At 35.6% G+C, this 22,596-nt stretch overlaps 1 protein-coding gene across 1 annotated transcript in view; it reads right to left on the bottom strand.

The window, feature by feature from the left end:
* The window catches only part of LOC145667962 (venom allergen 5-like), a 57,520-nt gene extending 52,588 nt beyond the window's left edge, over window positions 1-4,932 (bottom strand). Inside the window, exons 1-2 of the mRNA XM_081735389.1 lie at window positions 4,832-4,932; window positions 3,024-3,104 (exon numbers count right to left, since the gene is read on the bottom strand). Coding sequence (XP_081591515.1) covers window positions 3,024-3,104; window positions 4,832-4,861 — 111 coding nt within the window. The 5' untranslated portion in view covers window positions 4,862-4,932. The remainder of the gene's footprint in view (window positions 1-3,023; window positions 3,105-4,831) is intronic.
* Between the last annotated feature and the right edge of the window lie 17,664 nt (window positions 4,933-22,596).

Raw genomic sequence — 22,596 nt, 5'->3', positions numbered from 1 at the left:
GGAAGCTTCTGCCCCTAAAACCGTTTTCCCGCAGAATATAAAAAACCCGTATTCGTTTACTTTTTGGCTATTGTCCATACACAAACTTATGTTGCACTTCTTCATGTCCTTTACACATATCTGACATACTGTTACTAGCAATTTTCATATTTCGTGATCAAAGGTTAGGGGGTCCGTGCGCACCCAACTTTTTCTCCAGCAAAATACCAAACCCATTTTCCCTCATATTGTGTCTACAATATCCGTGGACAATTTCTTTCACTTCGGTTCACTTCTGTTTGCCTTTCCGGCGTCAACTTTCATAATTTTGGGTGAGAGCTTTTGCCCCTTAAAACCGTTTTTCTGCAGAAAATAACCCTTACTCAGTTATTTTCTTCGTATTGCCCGTTCATAAAGTTTCGTGCCAATTCGTCATGTCTTTACACAAATCTGACAAACAGTTAATAGCACTTTTGATATTTCGTGACCAAAGGTTTGGAGGGGTCCGTGTCCCACCCAATCTTTTCTCCAGGAAAATATGAAACCCGTATTACCTCAGTTTGTCTACAATATCTGTCCAGAATTTCATTCAATTCGGTTCACTTCTTTTTGCCTGTCGGGCGTCAATTTTCAAGTTATTGTTTGGGAGCCTCTACTCCCTAATGCCGGTTTTCCGCAGAGCATAGAAAAACCGATGTTCCTTTATTTTTTGCGTATAATCGATACAAGAAGTTTCGTTTCAATACTTTCTGTCCTTTACACACACCTGACATACGGTTACTAGCACTTGTCATATTTCGTGATCAAAGGTTAGGGTGGTCCGTGCCGCATCCAACCCCTTTTCCCAGCAAAATACCAATCCCATATTCCCTCATTTTATATCTACAATATCCGTGGACCATTTCATTCACTTCGGTTCACTTCTGTTTGCCTTCCAGCGTCAAATTTGAAAATTTAGGGTGGGAGTTTCTGCCCCCTAAAACCGTTTCTTCCGCAGAAAGTAAAAAAAAACGTTTTCCTTTATTTTTTTGTGTATTGTCCATACAAAAATTTCTTTGCAATTCTTCATGTCTTTAACACACATCTTACATACTGTTACTAGCACATTTGATTTTTCGTGATCAAAGTTTTGGACGCGTCCAAGCCCCACCCAACCGTTATCTACATTAAAATACGAAACTCGTATCCTCATTTTACGTCTGCAGTATCTGTTCACAATTTCATTCACTTCGGTTCATTTCTTTTTGCGTTTCGGGAGTCGAATTTGAAAATCCTTTATACACATCTGACATAATGTTAGTAGCAGTTTTGATATTTCGTGATTAAAGCTTTGGAGGGGTCCGTGCCCCAACCAACCGTTTTTGCAATAAAATACGAAACTCGAATTCTTTAGTTTTACGTCTGCAGTATCTGTGCACAATTTCATTGACTTTGGTTCAGTTGTTCTTGTCTGTCGGGTGTCATCTTTCACCATTTAGAGTGGGGTTTTTATATTAAAACTTTACATTATGTAACTTTTTATTTTTTTTAGGAGATTCTTTTTTTGGATGGGGAGGATGAAATGCTTTTCTCTGATATCTATTTCTTTCCATTCATCTTGTTTGAACTGCTTAAGCAAGATCATTTTGTAACTTTTGATCTCATCTAACTCCGTCACCATAATAAAATTGTTATTTTTAACAATTTGCTTTATTCTCTTATTTGCAGTTTGCCACACTGATATATTTTTTTACAAAATCTAGGTTTAGTCCAACGCCTTTCGAATTCGGAACCAACCCAACCGCCGAGGTTTTTGGGTTGCCTGCTATTGCAGGAAAACGAGAAATGCAGGTGGTAATGCACTTTTGGAGTCGTGTATACAATGTATGACACATCCAACCACTTGTGCTTGCTTTTGTTATATTGTACAAAAAAAACACATGTGTTTAACTTGATTTTTCTCCGTTTTTAAAAATGTGGGTTAGACCATTGTTGCGCTAACCCCCGCAATTGGGAGTTAGTGTCTTTTCGGAAGCATGACAATGCAACTTGGGCTACAAACAAAATGAACTCCAGCGAGGTTCGAACCCAGGTCTCCCGCTCCAAAATTCTCAAGTTTTTGTTTCAATAGTTAATTAATATTAATTAGAAGAAGAAGAAGAAAATTTCTTCCTCTTCAGCTTATGATAACCTTTGTTATGTCATCACACTTGCTATCCCGTTCTTTCTAAAGATGATTTTCATTAATAATTCTATCTCCTACAATTCTGCCAATATGGAACAACAAAACAAGCTAAGGAATTACTTCATAAACTCCCTTCTATAAACGCGTATCTTTTTATCATTTCCTGGCATTTTTACATGCTCGGCTGATTTTCGTAGGAAAATCTGACTGCTGTTCAATAAATTAAATTCAGAACTTGTTGCTTGTACAAGAAATAAATATTGAAGTGTTAGGTTACCTTGTATTTATCTTGCGTAACTTCGAGCGAAAGCGATTAGTTGCTCTACTAAATAGTTTCTGCTAGAAGAAGTGATGCGTATTTCAATCCTATAACATTTCGTTTGTCCTCGGGGCCGCGGTGGCTCAGAGGTAGAGTTCACCTCTGATGTTTGGGGTCCCGGGTTCTATCCCAGCCCCCGCTAGGTGAACTTTGTGGTGGACAAACACCGTGTGCGTTGGTTTTCTCGGGGTTTTCCTCCCACTTTCTTCATTCCACCATTTCATTCATTACTCATCATCACCGTCTCCTTTAGCCTAACCGGCATAATTGTGGGACGTAAAACTCAAAGATTTCATTTCATTTTCATTTTTTCGTCTGTCTTTATATAGATGACTCGTGGATTCGACGAAATCGAATTAGGATTCTATGATTCCTGGAAAGTTTCCACATTTAGTTGCCCTTCGAGCGAGCAGTACATTAGTGGCGTGTGCTGCAATTCTTTAGGTTTGAAACTGTTTCTACCGTTCCTCACACAATCAAATGGTTAAAGTTATAGCATATTGTGAACTCTAATCAAAGACAAAGGAAGTATAAATTAAATGTTTTTTGCTGTTTACTTACACTGTACATATCACATAATATATGCTGCGGGGAAATCGAGCAATAATCATACTTAGTTGTCACTAAGATGAACTGTGACACCTGAAATCAAATACAACAGGCGTTTGTTATTCAAATTATGCATTTAATGGACATGTGTTCAATATTCATAATGGATATGTATTACTACTATTTCTCTTGGAAAGCGTCTCAGAAAATTGAGAAACTACATATGTTTACAACTTGTAACATATAGGTATGCATTTTGAAATAAACACTAGAACAAGAGCAAAAGTCATTTGTGACATATTAGGCTACTTCAAATAAGCATAGATACAAATGACTACACTGGACCGTGTTTGTGTAGTGGTGTCCGCTGCGAAATTGCTGTAATATGTCTTGATAGCGTAAAGAGGTACGTGTCTGTTAGGGTATGGTTATAAGGAAATTTTCTTATTTCATCCTTCCCTTTTCTTCTTTCAACATGAAGGAAAACGCACAACAAACACATTGTTTTAAATGGAATCTGGATATACCACATGCTAAGTCAAGCTTCATATCTCTTTTTCTTCTCAAAAACAAACGAATTTGTTTTTCCAATAGGCTATCAAGTGACAATGTCGCCACGATGACTCAGTGGTAGATCTCTCACCTCCGCAGCGTGGGGTCTTTGATTCGATCTCAGCTCACACCAATTGGGTTTCGAAGAATGAGAAAAGGGAATGAAATAAAAACAATGAAAATAACAAAAGGATTACGAAAATTCAATAAAACTTGCAGGCTCACTTCCCTTGTTTCGCACAGTCCACGAGGGCATACGCTAGGTGTGACGACTGGTTACTTAAAAAGTAATGACTACTTCTCTAAAAGTGGTGAAAATCGAAGGATTTAAAAGAAAAGCTTAAGATGTTATTATCTAGTCGTTAAACCAAAGTCTGAATAAATTTAATTGTGCTTGTTAGCCTCTTGCAAAGTAGCAATAGTTGAAAATAAAAAGACATACTAAGTTTATGACATTTAACTAATCTCTAAGAAAAATACTATGATATACATATCGGGTTTTGCTATAGGAATGCTATAATGTCCTAAGATTGTATAAAATAGCTAGCTTATTTGTTGATTTAATTATAGAACATACAATTTTATTACAACTGATACAACGTACTTAGATCGAACTTATTTGTATAGTTCCACTAGAGAAAGTGTACTAATGAAGTCTCAGTGTACTACAGAATGCATACTATATAATAGAAATAGTATAATTTGGGTTGACTCGAGTAAACGGTTCTATCAAAGAGAAAATTTGTAGGTAAAATACGATGTGAAACATTTTTCGTGAAGGAATGAGAGTGTGAATATAACTAATTATTGTCAGTACACAGCGTATTGAAATTAATTTTGAGTGATAGTGAAAGTACTATAGGCGTAAGTATGCTCCTCCACTATCCTCGTTTATGCGTATAACCCCATCGTTGACGCGCCTGCTCCCTATGGACGCACCCCCTCGCTAACGTTGGGGTCCCCCCTCTGCTCTCCTGCTCTGACTCAGATAGCATTCGTGTTTTTAGTGGCCACCTAGTACAAGTTGGTTCGTGTTTTATTCAGTAGTTTTTAAGCCATACGTCCACACTGTATTTACACTGAGCCCTCCTTATGTCAATCTACAAGTAGTAATGGAGCTACTCATTTAGTGTTTGCTCTGCTTAAAGAAATACAAAGCTCTAACTGAAGCTGAAAATGTAAGAAATCTGCAAAAATTTGGTAGAGCCGTCTGCTCGAGTAATGCCGATAATTTAAATAAGAATCACTGAAAATACTTTCTAAATTACCAGAAATATTACGTAATATACTAGGCTCATTCTAATCTGGGACAAGGTTCATAAAGCGTTCTGAATTCAGACTATGATTTATCATTTTTTTCGAGTTTTTCCTTTTCATTTTTTATGTAGCTCATTAGATTGCTTCAGGAGAACTCCTCTGACTTCGCTTTGAATATTTAACTTAAATTTATGTTTTTGAAAGACACTGTCATCCTTGATAAACTGTGTGAACACAGAGAATAATAGTTTAATATTATGCTTAAATGTAAATATTTCAAATTTGTGAAAAATCTATATTGTTTACCAGAGTTTGATGTAGGCCTATAAATAAGTCTAAACATGTTAGTAGTTTGAGCTCCATAATGAGCTCTAATAGTTTAAAACTGAACAGTGATATAGTCATAATGTAACACGACTCAAACCATGTACTGCGTGGTAGAGCGTTCACCTCTGGTGCTTGGGATCATTGGTTCGATCGCAGCTCGCGCCAAGTGAACTTTGTGGTGAACAAACACCATTTGCGTGGGTTTCCTCGGGGTTCTCCCATTTCCTCCCACTTTCTTTATTCCACCATTTCATTAATTTCCCATCATCATCGTTTCATTTAGCTTAGCCGGCATATCCGTAGAACGTAAAACTCAAAGATTTCATTTCATTTTTCAAATCATGTAATACACTACAACAAAATATGCAAGCTTATTTTCCCGATGGAATTTTGTGTAGTTTTAATATCGGATCTAACACATGGTAGAAAATGCTAGGGGCATAGGTAGTGATGTCAGGTGGAAAATTTTCCGCGGAAAATTTTCCATTTCGGAAAATTTTCCGCTATATTTTTCCGGAAAATTTTCCGTTCTAAAAAAATATCAGTAATCAAGTAACAATTCCTCAGCAATCATGAAATTGATTGAATTCATGTATAGAAATGTTAAAAACTGAAAGATCGTTTAAAGAATCTGAAAATTTTCATGGCTCAGACAATTTTCAGTACTATGTAGGAACAAGTTAAACAATTGTTCATGAATCGAAATATTTCCTGCCTTATATGGAAAAATTGAAGAATTTTTTATGAGTCGGAAAGTTTTCATCATTTCGAAGCAAGAATTAAAACAACTGTTTTCTGAATCGGAAAGTTTTATTGCTCTGTAGAAACAAGTGAGAGGAATTTTCATAGATCGGAAAATTTTCATTACGATGTAAAAACAAGTGGAAAACACTTTTCATAGGCCTGACAAATTTGGATATTATGTATAGTGATGTTAGGTGGAAAATTTTCCACTATATTTAACTGCACATAAAGCTACAAAATTGAATTTCAGTAGAGGAAAGTTAGTCAGCAACAAATTATAATTTTCCAATTAGCTTTCGGGAACCGGAAAATTTTGTATTTCAAGTTGGGAAATAAACTTTTACCACAGTTTTTCTCTCTATATATAGAAGAAAATTTTTCACCTCATATCAACGATGTACGAATAAGTGGACACTTCTTTTACGAATCGGAAAATTTTCCGTTTCAAAATTTTCCGGAAAATTTTAATCACTGTACACGACAGGCAATTTTTCGATTCATGAAAAATTGTTCCACTTGTTCCTACATAGTACTGAAAATTATCTAAACCATGAAAATTTTCAGATTCTTTAAACGATCTTTCACTTTCTAACATTTCTATATATGAATTAAATCAATTTTATGAATACTGACGAATTGTTACTTAATCACTGATATTTGTTAAGAACGGAAAAATTTCCGGAAAAATATAGAAGAAAATTCTCCACCTTACATCACGGCTAAACAACGATGTAGGAATAAGTGGAGTATATTTTTACGAATCGGAAAATTTTCCGTTTCAAAATTTCCCGGAAAATTTTCATCACTATAGAGGACACAATTTTTCTATTCATCAAAAATTGTTCCACTCGTTCCTACATAATACTGAAAATTGTCTAAGCCATGAAAATTTTCAGATTCTTTAAACGATCTTTCACTTTTTAACATTTCTATATATGAATTCAATCAATTTTATGAATACTTACGAATTGTTACTTAATCACTGATATTTGTTAACAGAAATATTTCCGGAAAAATATAGAAGAAAATTTTCCAACTCACATCTCAACTAAACAACGATGTAGGAATAAGTGGAATATATTTTTATGAATCGGAAAATTTTCCGGAAAATTTTCATCACTGCACAGGAGACAACTTTTCGATTAATGAAAAATTGTTCCACTAGTTCCTACATCGTACTGAAAATTATTGTCTAAGCCATGAAAATTATCAGATTCTTTAAACGATCTTTCACTTTTTAACATTTCTATATATGAATTCAATCAATTTTATGAATACTGACGAATTGTTACTTAATCACTGATATTTGTTAAGAACGGAAAAATTTCCGGATAAATATAGAAGAAAATTCTCCACCTCACATCTCAACTAGACAACGATATAGGAATAAGTGGAGTATGTTTTTATGAATCGGAAAATTTTCCGGAAAATTTTCATTGTACAGGACAGACAATTTTTCGATTCATGAAAAATTGTTCCACTAGTTCCTACATCGTACTGAAAATTGTCTGAGCCATAAAAATTTTGAGATCCTTTAAACGATCTTTCACGTTTCTATATATGAATTCAATCAATTTTACGAATACTGACGAATTGTTACTTAACCACTGATATTTGTTAAGAACGGAAAATTTTCCGGAAAAATATAGAAGAAAAATTTCCACCTCACATCTTAACTAGACAACGATGCAGGAATAAGTGGAGTATGTTTTTATGAATCGGAAAATTTTCCGGAAAATTTTCATTGTACAGGACAAACAATTTTTCGATTCATGGAAAATTGTTCCACTAGTTCCTACATCGTACTGAAAATTGTCTGAGCCATGAAAATTTTCAGATCCTTTAAACGATCTTTCACTCTTTCACGTTTCTATATATGAATTCAATCAATTTAACGAATACTGACGAATTGTTACTTAACCACTGATATTTGTTGAGAACGGAAAATTTTCCGGAAAATTATAGAAGAAAAATTTCCACCTCACATCTTAACTAGACAACGATGCAGGAATAAGTGGAGTATGTTTTTATGAATCGGAAAATTTTCCGGAAAATTTTCATTGTACAGGACAAACAATTTTTCGATTCATGGAAAATTGTTCCACTAGTTCTTACATCGTACTGAAAATTGTCTGAGCCATGAAAATTTTCAGATTCTTTCAACGATCTTTCACTTTTTAACGTTTCTATATATGAATTCAATCAATTTTATGAATACTGACGAATTGTTACTTAATCACTGATATTTGTTAAGAACGGAAAATTTTCCGGAAAAATATAGAAGAAAATTTTCCACCTCACATCTCGACTAAACAACGATGTAGGAATAAGTGGAGTATGTTTCTGTGAATCGGAAAATTTTCCGGGAAAATTTTCCAAAAAATTTTCCGGAAAATTTTCATCACTGGGCATAGGGAATTCCCCTAATTTAATATTTTAGGAATGAAATTTCTCACTAATAGAAGTCGTAAGTCAAGTAATACTATCGATGAAAATTTGCAAATGAAAAACAGTTATTTATATCATGTACTTAACATATATTTTTATGCTCGTCCATAGTTCTGTGGTATGCACCGACATCAATAATATAGCTACACTGAAGTCACGAGACACGTGATAGCGGTAGGGTACAAGTTGGCATCCCTGAAACATCGTGGAAAACTGGTCGAACAGCGTGAAACAATTTCAGTGCTGTCAGTTGGACATGTGTTGAGAGTGCAGTAAAATATCCTGTACCTTGCTCATGGCAATCCAAAGGAAATTATCGGTGATTGAGCACGGGGTGGATGCTAATGTTAGGCGAATATGAATTCAGAAGTTGTCGAAGCACTGAATTTTTTCTCGATCGACAGTTTCAAGGCAGGCCCGCAACTAGAGGGGGACTAGGGGGCAGAGATGGAGTGGGTCAAGTTTTCTGAGTGGGTCAGTGGGTCGTAACTCAACAGCATGTGACCCACCATCCACCGTGACCCACTGCGACCCACAACCTACCATGACCCACTGCGACCCACCGACTCACTCTGCTCACTGTATTGTAGACAGTATCTTCTGAAGACTGGTAACTTTGTCTGCGTTTTACTTTCAAGACCTTCATTTCCCTTCCTTTTCCATTTGTTTCTGTCTACTTACGTGAGGTGAGTATATCTAAGTGAAAAAAGAACTTCAGACACTTTTAGATATTGATATTTTTAATTGTAATAATAGCAATATGATGTATACTACTACTTGGGTTTTGAGGCCTGTGTGTTTTTAGAGGAGCTAACTACTGGAAAAATACATTTTTGAATCACTGTAATATATAAATTATTATATAAAAAATTGAATGTAATTGTGTGCCTGATCATCACGGCCAAATTGCAAAGTCAAATGAAATGGCTTTTGGTATATAGTTAGGCCTTAATCCAAACTGGGATGTTACATTGCTTTCATTATAATACATATTCTAAGGAGGTAGTGAGGATCCGAAATTTTACGAAAAAAATTGAATATTTCGCAAGCCGTTAGACTTACGGAGCTGAAATTCAGTGTATTAACACTTTATTGAAAATAAACAGAACGTGTCCTATTATTTTTTTTAAAATTCTCCTTTATGGGGGGGGGGGGGGCACTTTCTATATATGGAAAATTGATAGTGAGCTGGTTTGTAAAAATGATCAAAAACGATCGATATTAGTTAAGAAAAAAATCAGAAACAAAAAATACAGTGCTTCGCTTCATATATCCATTGCTTTCTACTATAATAACTGCTGAAGCTTACGTTTATTATATGGAGCGCTTACAACACAGAGCAATCAACCCATAAAGTTGTGAGAAAAATAGACATAAAATTTGTACTGTAAGCTTAATTGCACGGAAATTTTAAGTTTGGATTGTATGCATAATTATATGGAAAATTTTACACTTTTTTTTTGTACTTAACGTTGGTCCACTTACCTTGATTTGGGACTTTCAAATTTCATCCTCTTTTCCACTGAAAAGTATCGATAGTTCAACAAGGAAATAATTATACTACCATAATTTAATTGAAATTTATCATAAATTGGTCCATGACAAACAGCAGTGTGGTAATTTAAGGGGAAGAAGGGGAAAAATTCCCAGGCACCTCTGAACACTTCCCTGGAACCTCGTTCCCTTTTGCCTTCTAGGAGGGGGGAAGTTGGTAATGACATCAAACCTTCATGTGTAATTACAAAAATTAAATTTATAAACAAATAAGAAACCATCAGTTCATCAGGTTTTAACTGATAATTTATGCACAAGATTTCCTATCGAAGGTGTGGTAGATGAAGTTTCTGTTCTCCATGAGTCGACATTGCCAACTGACATGGTCGATATGGAAAAGATGTTGTATGGTGACAGAGAGGTGATATTTCTTGCTTAGAATTTCAAAACTGACCGAGAAAAATCGTTATCAGACTTAAGTCTAACAAGCAGATTGTCGATGAGGAGATGCAGAAATTTCTACGTCGGATAGAAATATTATCAATTTCCACGACAGAGTGCGAACTCGGATTTCCCCTTATGAATTTACAGATGACTGATATTAGAAATAGGCTAAGTGCTCAAGCATTGTCTAACTTGTTCATCAATGTTAATGGCCCACCGGTAGACAAGCTCAAAGTAGACGAGCTAGTTATTTCTTGGCTGAAGGATGGACATCATTCCGCTGCGGATGATTTACCATGAAATATCCTGGAGGCCAACAGGAAATAAACCCGATTTCAGATTTGTTTTAAGGTGGCAAATTACGAGTTATGGAAAATGTATACTTGTATTACTAATGGCTTATTTGTGTTATTCAACTTTGTACCGAATTTTTAATGTCTCTTCTTTCCTTTTTATAAACTAAAACGCAATTTACTTTGAGTAAATATCCACAATAATTGCAATTATGCATATTTGTAACTTAAATTTAATGTGGTGTTTTAGTGGTTACACAAATTACAATTAATACTTTATGGAGATGCTATCACAGAAGGTACCCGAACACCTTTATACGCTATGAAAAACTGATTTTTCAAGTCTTTTGGAGAAAAATACTATGAACTGAGAAATCATAACCTTTTCCATATTGTACAGGGGTATTTTCCTACGAATAGAAGTTTCTTGAGAAATGCGTTGAGAAATTAACACTTGCAAGAATACTCTCTTAGTACAAGTATATTTTAGGCACACACTAATTTCACCCCACCTCAAAGTGCTTCAATTTCCTCACTGACAAACACTTTATCATTTTATATCATAAAGGTCAGATCTACCGTTATTGTAACAGAGTGGTTCTTGAGCGATTGACCATAGAAATTCAAACTCCGAATAGTGACAATTTCACAGTCTTGTTTTATTACAAGTGTAAACTCTTTAATCAGTAGAGAAGAGGCCGTGGATTACGTGTCAGAGTTGATGACAATTAATTTTGGTGAGTCAGAGTAGGTCACAGTGAATGAGAGTGGTTCATGGTGGGTGGCAAGGTTGAAAAAAATACTGTTTTTTTTTTTTTAAAAAAAAAGAACAAAACATGTGTTTAAAACATGAAAAAGATCTTCAAAATGTTTTAAACATGTTTTAAAACACGAGCGAAAAAAAAACATGTTTTAAACATTTTGAACAGTTTAAAACATATTTCAAAATCGTGTAATAACTTATTTGTTAAGACTTTTTACTCTTTACTTGCAACCAGTATTACAAATTCATCCTGTATATACTGATTAGTGCAACATTGATAACAGAAATAAAATCGTTTGACTAAAAATGGCTTTTATATAGTATTTTAATCAATTTTTATTGGCCATTTGTTGTTCAAGATGATTTTCGAAAAAACATTAAATATTTTCGTAGCATACTGATAATGCACCTTAATATATCAAATTTCGTTCTTGTAGCATCAGCGATTTTGAAAATGAGTTTTGAATGTCCGTATCGGATTCAAAATGTTGACTTTGTATTTCCATAAGCTGTCACTGATAACGCTCTAGGATCAATATTAACAGAGGAAAATCATATTCACGGAGAAATTAAATGTCGACTAAAAGCAAGGAATTCGTGTTACTATTCGGTTCAAAATCTCTTGTCGTCGCGAATTCTGCCGAGGAATTTGAAGCTTAAAATATACAAAACGATAATCATGCCTGTTGTTCTGTATGGCTGCGAAATATGGTCACTTACTCTGAGGAAAGAACATAGACTGAAAGTATTTGAGAACAAGATTCTGAGACGAATATTCCTACCTAAAAGGAACGGGAATGGGGAATGGCAGAAACTTCATAACAAGGAACTACATAATTTATATGGTTTACCCAACATTGTTAGGGCCGTCAAGTCTAGGAGGCTTAGGTGGGCGGGTCATGTAGCTAGAATGGAAGAAAGTAGAAACGCTCTCAAAGTCTTGACTGGAAGACCAATCGGAAAACGACCATTAGGAAGACCTAGACGCAGATGGGAGGACAATATTAAGATGGATCTCGCAGAGATTGGAATACAAAGTAGAAACTGGATGCAGTTAGTTAAGGATAGAAGTCAGTGGAGAGCTTTTGTGAACGCGGCATTGAACCTCCGGGTTCCATAGGCCATAGAGTTACCGGTAGTTAGTTAGTTAGTCACTGATAACGCACGTTTTTTTTTTACCTAATTTAATTTGTGTAAAAGTGGTTTGTAAAGTGACTTTCGAATGACCATTGGATTTAATATGATGGTTTTTTTTACGGTATTTGGCTCAAATAATTGTATTATCATTGAAGTTTTGCACACATGTACATAATTTTTACTCAATTGATCACCTGGAGCTGGGTGAAATTGTAGATGCAAAAATTTCATTGCTATTTCGGAATACTGATGTTAATAAAATTATTTTAAAATAATAAATTTTCGAAAAGTGATGTTTCAAGCACACTTCATGTTGTGCTAATTTTAGAATATTTTCTGCAAGTCTGTGTATTGGTTGTTGTTAAAATCAATAATTGTATTGAAGAGAAACAATATTTGGGGCATTCAGAGCACAATGGATCCAAGTCTATTTTCAATAATGTTCAGTGTTGCTCAGCAAATGAATGCTATTTCAAAACGTAATATCTTAGCATTCAAGAGTACGAAATAAATGAAACTAAAACCACGTGAAAGGGCGTGGGCTAGTTTCATATGACAACCGTTAGACAGGAGCGTCAGTGGGGGCAGGAGGGGAGCCGCGCCCACGCCCACTCTGAATTTCAGAGTTTGGCGGGAGTAAGATAGACTTAGAAACTTTTTGATAAGCAAAGTCCAACAGAACACGTTTGAAGTCCTTACACCAAATAAATACGGAGGAAATATAGATGACCAAAACTGGAAATTACTTAGGCACAATTTCCAGAATTTTAAGCACGCCCGAAACTCGTAAGTAGAGCCACTTTTGGAATCCTTGGGTCAAAAAGAAAAAAGTAAAAAAGAGCAATATAAACCTATACCTCCTTGCGGCCAATGGAAATGGATTTTAACTGATCAAACTACGTATTTATTCGGCGTAACGACTTCAATTTTGTTCTGTTGGACTTTGCTCAGCGAAAGGTTTCTAAATCTGCATTACTGTCCCAAAATTTGAAATTCAGGGTAGGCTGTAGGAGGGCGGATGACCTCTAGTGGTAATCATATAAAAGCTCTATATTGCACCTTGTCATGTAGTTCTTTTCTTTGTTTTCGGATTCGTGGTTGTGAATATATGACGTTTTCCGTCGGTGTATTCTTTTTGACACACCCTGCATTTATTTAATGTAATTATGCATCATTGACTATGACATTTGGAACTTGAATTATTAATCATTCTCACGCTGCAGCGTACACAATATCTTAATCTTATGAGCAGGGAGGGGAAAATTAGCTTTCCTGTTCCCCCATTCTAGTAACGCCCTTGTTTAGCGGTTGTCCTATGAAACTTTAGCCCACACTACACCTTTTCACGTGGTTTTTGGTTCATTTATTTCGGACTCTTCGCTACGTAGATACTATGTTTGCTGAGTAAAAATGAACCTTTTTGAAAGTGGACTTGGATCCTTGTGCTCTGAACGACCCATTCATCTTACAACCCAAGTTTGTCCGAAACGTATAAAATTAGTTTCTTCGGTTTACTCGAAATGATGTCGTTTTTTCTTCCCGTAAAACTCATGTTAAACGATTCCAAGTTGTACGAAGACTGAGAATCAACATGTCTGGTATGTATTAACGAATGCCTGAGATATTTTAATTTCAGAACCGCAATTTAGTAAAGAGACCTTTGTTTTCTGAATACAACACAAAAACTTGTTTCAATGATAATTCTTTTATTTATTGTTTAATATCATTTCTACAAGTAGTCCAGTCTTTCTCGCAAGTTAACTGATAAGCAATTAAACAGTACAATAGACCAGTGTGCGAATTAGATAATCTGTATTGTGGGGGGGATAAAATTAGGCCAACAGGACATAAAGTCTGAAGGTGCAAATTTCAAAATGAGACGATAAATGCCTCACTCCCCATATATATAAACATCTGTAATAAATAAGAGATTTATTAATTTAATAAATCTACCGACAATAACTATGCACATATATATTGTCTGACATACACACACACCCCACTAAACCTTTCTGAACGTGTTTAAATGTTGTACTCACTCTTGTCCCCGTAGCTCTCTAAGGTTTATTTAGTTAATAATTCAGCCCGAGCGATAGCCATGATCACCAGCATATGTTAATTTTTCCACTCATATTGAAAGCTTCCACTTTGAGTTATTACATACAGGTTGCGAAAAAAAAAACTACTTCAGTCCTATGAAAACCACTAAAATTATCAGTTACGGTAAACCGGACATACTATTTTTTTAAAAAAGAAAATCTAGATAATAGCCTATCAAATAAGAAATGGATTGTTGCTGGTTCCGATTTCTGATATCAAGGTCAAATCGAAGGCCAAATATTTAAAATCTCTCAATTCAAATTTCGAGCTTGTGCTTCTACGTTCCGCTAAAGCTGTGCTCATCACGACTGTTTTTCTCTCGAAATATCGATTCCGTAATGGGGCTCAGGAAGTCAACACTTAAAATTACTTTACTGTTAGGTTGCAGATGAGTTGATTCACTATGGACTACGTTATTCAAATAAAGTAAAACATTACCTTGAAGTTTTTCAGACAACTTATTAGCGAGAACAGAAACCTGTACAGCGAAAATATGGAAAATGATGATGGAAAGATGGAATGAAAACTAAAAAAAAACACAGCTCCAGTTGAAATGCTTACAGACACGGACAATGACACGTAGAACCAGCCGTATTAACAAATGCTGAAACAAATCTTCAATTATGAGCTTATTCACCTAAGAATCACCTTGACTAACATGTCTGCTCACTAGGAACGTATCCCCAGCGTGTACGTTAACGTATACTTACGAGAGAATACCTATATCTCAGATTTTGAGTACAGTTTCAAAAGTTCATTTCCGTAAACTGTAAAAGCAGTGATTACTATGCTAATTATCACAAATTAAATTCAACTTTGAGTTGCATACATACAACCTACTAGGGAATGAAGACCATATGCTAACAAAGAGTACACTGAAAAATGAAATAACATGTTATAACAAAAATTAAAATAAGATGATAATCGATACAAATGTAGAGGATGAATATGACTGTCCGAACTTCGCCAAGTATGGTGGAAGAAGCTATTTGTTTACTTCTTCTTGGCCAACAGCTAAGAACATTTATAAATCCATATGTGGCTTTGTTATACGCAATGAGTATTCAAATTCACAAACGATGACGAACTGAAGGGTACGAACGTGGGCGGCGATTAGGGGGGACAAGAGGGGGCAGTTGCCCCCTCACTTTTTTGAAGTGATCACTTAACTCTTTTAAATTATATCATCTATTTTTCTGTGATAGGCTAGAATCTTCATTATTCGATTTAAAAAGTACCAAAAAAGCTTTTTACTTCTGTTTTTTCTCAAGCCTGGAGGCATTGTAGAACACGTTACACATCCTTTCACGCCTTTCTGCGTCGAGATGTAGTGTGATGACGTCATAACTTAAAAATATTTTTTGTTATGACTTTTTTATTACTTTTTGCAGGGCTACTTTTGTACCTAGAAGATTGAAATTTTGCACACACATTCAGTGTACCCCTTAATATTTTCCACATTCTTTTCAGATTTCTGCGGTAAAACATGGGGGTTCAGAGGGGCAAAAAAATAAAAAAGTTATCTTTTTTAACAAAGATTCCTTTTTTCGCGATTTTCCCTCCTCAGATACATGTTGGAGACATGTGAATGGTACCAATTGAAAGGCTGTTCTGTTCTAAAAAGAATGGTGTACGAACCATGATCCTAGTATAAATAGGGATGTCTCAGGGAATTTATACCTGAGATCCTTTTTTATACGAGAATCTGGAGTATTGTAGAGATATTATTTTTGGCGGGCTTACTTTTGCACCTCGAAGATTTAAATTTTGCACACACATTTAGTACACCCTTTAGTATTTTTCAGATTTGTTTCAGATCTCTGCGTTAAAACAGGAGGGGTACAGAGGGGCAAAAAAGTACAAAGGAATATTTTTTAAACAAATAATCCATTTTTTCATGACTTTCCCACCTCAGGTACAAAATGGACATGTGAGTGGTACCGTTTGAAAGTATGTTCTATTCTGAAGTGAATGATGTACGAACAATGATCCTAGGATAAATAGGTATGTCTCAGGAAAATTTTATATTTCATCTGGGGCATTGTGGGAATGTTCTTAGCTCATTGGTAAACATTTTCCCGCACTTAGTTTTCAAGATAGAAGCTTGAAATATTTTATACACATTTAGTACACCCTTTCGAATTTTTCAGTTGATTTTGAGATCTGTGCGTTAACATAGGGGGTCCAGAGGGGTCCAAGTTTGAGAAAAATCAGAAAAAATCCATATTTCCCTCAAAATTTCCCGCCTTAGGGACATGATAGGAAAACTTAAATGGAACCGTTTGAAAGGTTGTTCTATTCTGAAGAGAATGAGGTACTGACCATGATCCTAGGATAAATAGGGATGATGCTATAGCTGATAGACTGAAATTCAATAATTTACCTTTAAAAACCCATAATTTAAAATGGTTAATGTATATAGTTTAATTTGGAAATGTAAAGTTTTTGCATATATTACTGGTTTATAAAAAAAATGGTACCATATAATATTTGTCGTTGCGTAAGTGGATATTCGTTATTTGGCTTCCCGTGGAGTTAAGGCAGCTACAGGAATTGCGTTTTAATTGCAATTCAAAGGAATTAATATTACAATTGCGTCGTAACATATGCTTGTAGTATTTACTGTCTTTCATTTTCTAAAAGTAATGAAATACATGGATATAGTATACATAAAGCTGCATCAGCTCCCGAAGGAGCAGGACGCTCATACTTTTAGGGATTATTCATTGAGTATGTGCGAACTTACAAAGGGGGTAACAAAGCGACTTTTATTTACTTATCGACTAATACGAAAATAAAAAAGAACGTACCTGTACTTTATATCTGCATGTGTAGTGCCCTTGTACTTTATCTATGACTGTGTGTGTGTGTGGGGGGGGGGTGATTTAACGCATATCGCATGTCTTGTGCACATGGATACTTCTTACTATTGCACTACGTAGAAAATTTATGGTATTTCATGTAGAAGTGGTAATAGAACACAGAAGAAACGCAGATATGGGGTTCTTATGTATACTACTACCAAATACATTTAATGGCAAGTGTGAAATTAAAAATGTAAGTTGTTTATTAATCCCCAGTTTCAATATAACTTCTACAAAACGAGCCTCATTATTCATTACTATGACTAATATTATCCTTTCTATTTATTTGTTTTGCAAATATGTTATTAAATAATCTGATCACACAATTTTCCAGACAGAATTTTATGATGTTCATGAGCAAGGAATCAAGGGTTAGTACCTAATGTGCGTTGCTCTTGTCAATTTACTTAATTAAATATGAAACACGATACGGTATTTTAACTGAAAAAGATAGTATCCTATTAGTTATACAACCTTTTGTCAAACAAAGTGTTAGAAACAACCAGGAAAACTAACATTGATATACAAATATTCAGATCATATCTTGCCCCCCCACTTTTAACGTCCAATCGCCGCCACTGGGTACGAAGGTACAGTTGCAAGTAACAACCGTAGTCATAATAATGTAGTTCAACTAAACAACGTTGAAAATAGTGGGTAATTAGGTGGTAAGTAGAAATGACCAAAACTGAATAATTTACATCGATCATTTCGAAGTACAGCTAGAAGATTAAACTTACAAGAAATTACAAAAATCAGTGAAAATTTGAGTTATACTGAGCATAGTTTGGGTGGGGGGAAAGCGAGCATCCCCGGCGGGGATACTTCAGCCGTCTTATTTGGGGGGAACAAAGTTTGATTGAGGGGGAAAATCCCCCTCACCTCCCGGTAATTCGCACCCTGCTATAGACGATAAAAAACAATGGAAGAAAGAGGCGAAATAAACTGCGGATCACCGCATCGATCTGCTGTAGCCACGAGAAATCAAAACATTTACACGGGAACAGTGTTGCCATAGTCCTAGCTCTGGAATGGGCTGAAAAATAATACCAAATTAAAACAAAAAGGGTTGAATTCATTGTTTTATCACAGTGTAATAATTACATGGTTCTATAACACGAAACTAAAAGAAGTAAAGTTCTAGAACACCCTATCCCCTTTCTCCAAGAGTCCAAATCAAGAAATTGCTCTTTTTAAAAATTACTTTTTAAAAACATCCAAATAGGAAGACCCCGAGCAATCATGGAAGTAGATGAAACATTTCTCGCACGTAGGAAGTATAATAAAGGCCGCATTTAAAAGGGAAAAAAGTTATCATCTTCGGTATGTATTGTAAGGAAGTCAAACGCTCCTCTATTTCAAAGTGACCAATAGACCAAAACGGTATTATAGCCATATATGAGAAAAATATATAAAACGAAAAAAAAAAATAATAATAATAATCAATCCTGAGATGTAGGAAAAGTCTTACTGACACTTGTGAAAATGTGACAAGCATCTGTTACATGGTGCTGAATTGGACAGAATTGTACTCACTTTTTTTCACAAAAGGGGCTGAAAATGCCAGCGTGGTACCAACGGGCCGATGAATGACAAAAAGAGCTGAATTTGGTAATTGTACCAAGTGTAGCAACACTGAACGGGAAGAAAATAGCCTTTTGAGCGGAATCACTTTTTTTGTAATTTTCTTTCTCTGGAAGACTTTTTTTATAAAAATAAAATAAAAATAAACATATGTTTAAAACAAGACTTGAAAAATACGCGTGTTTAAAACAAAATGTTTAAAACGTATATAAAATTTGTTTTAAACAAAATCAATTGTTTAAAACAAGTTTTAATCATTTGTTTTAAACAAAACAACCCTGGTGGGTTGTGTGTCATGGTGGGTCAGAGTGGGTTGTGGGCGATGGTTGGTGGTGGGTAAGTGGGTCATGGGTCAAGTTTTCATTGACACTCGCCAACTCTGCTAGGGGGTCTGCCCCCTAAAGTTTTCGAGGCCCCCCAGACTTCAATACAAAATGCCATTATTAATACACAAAGACACAATTTAGATATTCGTAAGAGAATTTTTAATGACTTAGCCCCCCCTAACTTATTCATGGCCCTCCAAAACTTCTGTGGCTGGTTGCGGGCCTCTTTCAGGGGTGGACCGTGAGTACCGCATTAGATGCATTAAGTCTCATCAGACACGATGTAGTGGCAGCCCACGTTTGCTAAATGACAGCAATCGGCGACATTTGGATATACTTGTCCGAACATAAAACAAGCAACAGGCTGTGACGTACAGCAAGAATCAATGTAGGACGTCCTAACAACGTGTCCCAGAGATCAGTGCAGCGAAATATGGCCTCCATGGGATATCATAGGCTCAGACCGATATCAGTTCTGCTACCTTCATGAGGGACCACGTGAATTGGGACCTGGAAAGATTACTATCAGGAAACATAAAATGGAAGATTACTATATTATCTTATAAGCCCGCTTAAATGGAGTCCTGTATATTGTATGCACTTCAACATTTGGGTGCACTTCACTACGCTTTCGGCGCCCTACATCTCTGTTGTTATACACCCGCTGTCTCTCCTACATGCTTCTCACTACGAAAATGGTTACTCAGTTACGAATCAAATCCCCTTGTCCAAGTATAACCATAAAAAAATACTACTAATATAATAATAATTTTATGAAAATTAAGAGACGATTTTATGAAAAAATGTAGTATGTATGTTATATAATGGCTCTCATTGTTCAACTATACGAAAGTAATTATTTGTTTATAATCGTTTCATAGTGTGTACAGTAATAGGATTATATGAATTAAGAGGAAGGCAAGTCTTTGAGAATGAATCATTCAATGAACCGATTCGTAACGAAGACAAAAAACAACGTGCTCTGCGGGGCTCTAACCAGCCTTCACTCGCTGACCCTCAGTCGATAATACAATGTGAATTAAATATTAAACTTTGGTACAGAAAGGAACCAACCTAGCTACGAACCTATATATATGGACTAACATGCAAGTTCCTAAAACCGGAACGGAAAGATCAAATCACTGAATCGAAGAATCGAAAAAAAAAAATAACGAATGAAATGGCCAAAGTAAAATCTTACCAAAAGGAATTTGTGAAATTTTTGATAAATGTGTGGAAAGAAATTTTTGATCTGTATTTCACTCTTGGGCAGCTATCAAAAATGCGAAATGTACGATAATTTGCATATTAGTCTCTCACAAGGGCAAGGGAATATAGTAATTTTGAAAGGAATTTGAAGGGCTTTGAAAGGAATTTGTTTAGAATCAAAACTATATAGAAAATTAAGCCTATCTACACTGTTCAACAACGAAAATGTAAATTCAACAAAATCAGCTAATTCTTATTGATTTTGTGGTGCTGATCACGAATTTGAAAGTTATTTTCGAATATTAGCTCTACTTTTCGTTTTACAGACATGTCTAATAATAACGCTTTAAAAATAAATATATTCGCTTCGTTTGGGGTAAAATGTTACACTGATCCGACAACACTGGAGAAACGATATGAACGCTTGGTTTCATTGTGTTCTTTATCTCAGTAGTGTTCTGCTATTGTTAGAAAAGACAGGTTTAGTGCAGTTATCAGCGTTTTGGGTGTGACGTTGGTGTAGTGCAAGACATAAAAATACAACTACAAGTACGCAAAAATACTGGTATATCGAATGTATATTTTTAAATAGTTGTCGGAACTATTTCAAGTGACATTTCAATAAACAAAAATGCCGCGAAATTGTGTAAACAGTGCGGATAGCTTCTGCTACGTGTGTGGGTAAGTGACATTTTCCTCACAAAAGCAGACTATAACACCACTAATAAGAAAAGCCTATCAATATTACTTTGGTTGTAAAATTGGACACCAAAATAAATATTGGGCACCCCACATTGTGTGTAACACTTGTGTCAGCAATCTAAGAAATAGGATTAATGGGAAGGGGCGCTCAATGCCTTTTGCAGTGCCCATGATTTGGAGGGAGCCAAGCGACCACATCAGAGACTGTTATTTTTGTATGGTTCCTTCCGTCAAGAAGGGAATTTCCACGAAGAAGAAGCGGGCCTGGATCTATCTTAACATTCCTTCTGCAATGCGCCCTGTTCCACATGGAGAAGGACTACCTGTTCCTGACCTACCTAAAGAATACGATCTTTTTTCTGATGATGATCAAGAAGTTGAAGCTCCTGAATCAAGTACTTCGAAGGACCCTACATTTGTTGTAGAAGAACCTCCATGTGAACCACATAGACTTACTCGAGAGGAACTAAGTGATCTAATCAGAGACTTGGACCTCTCGAAAAGCAAAGCCGAAATTTTAGCGTCACGCTTAAAGCAATGGAATTTATTGCAGGAAAAAGTAAATATTTCAGTGTATCGGAATAGGGAGAAGATGTTCACTTCACTTTTTACTATGGAAGACACACTTGTGGCATGTACAGATGTAAATGGTCTCATGAGGGAACTTAAAATTAATTACAAACCTACGGAGTGGAGGCTCTTTATAGATTCGTCCAAGGTGAGTTTAAAGGCAGTGCTTTTACATATTGGAAATGAACTTCCTTCAATTCCTGTAGGTTACGCAGTTCATATGAAGGAGTCTTATGAAAACTTGAAACGTTTACTTTAAGCCATTAAATATTAGGATTTTCAGTCGCTCATTTGTGGTGACCTTAAAGTAATAGCACTGTTGCTAGGTATGCAGTTAGGGTATACAAAGTATTGTTGTTTTATATGTGAATGGGACAGTAGAGATCGTGGATCTCATTACCGCAAAAGTGATTGGAGTACCAGAGAAACTCTTCAGCCGGGAGTGAAAAATGTGCAGCATGAACCACTGGTAGATCGTAACCGAATTTTGCTTCCCCCTCTACATATTAAATTAGGTCTTATGAAAAGTTTTGATAAGAGCATGAACCAAGAGGATGAGGCCTATAAGTACCTAAGAGGACAATTCCCTCGATTAAGTGATGCCAAAGTTAAAGAGGGTGTTTTCATAGGGCCACAGATTAGGCAACTATTCAAAGATCACAAGTTCGACGAAATTCTCCAAGGTGAGGAGAAAGCTGCGTGGGAAAGCTTGAAGAGTGTTTGTTCACAGTTCTTGGGAAGACACCGAGCAACAAATTACAAACAACTGGT

The sequence above is a fragment of the Thermobia domestica genome, chromosome 1, assembly GCF_964235325.1.
Source record: "Thermobia domestica chromosome 1, izTheDome1.hap1.1, whole genome shotgun sequence".
Lineage (NCBI taxonomy): Eukaryota > Metazoa > Arthropoda > Insecta > Zygentoma > Lepismatidae > Thermobia > Thermobia domestica.
The sequence above is the reverse complement of the archived record's forward strand: the minus strand, read 5'-3'. Positions and strand labels throughout refer to the sequence as shown.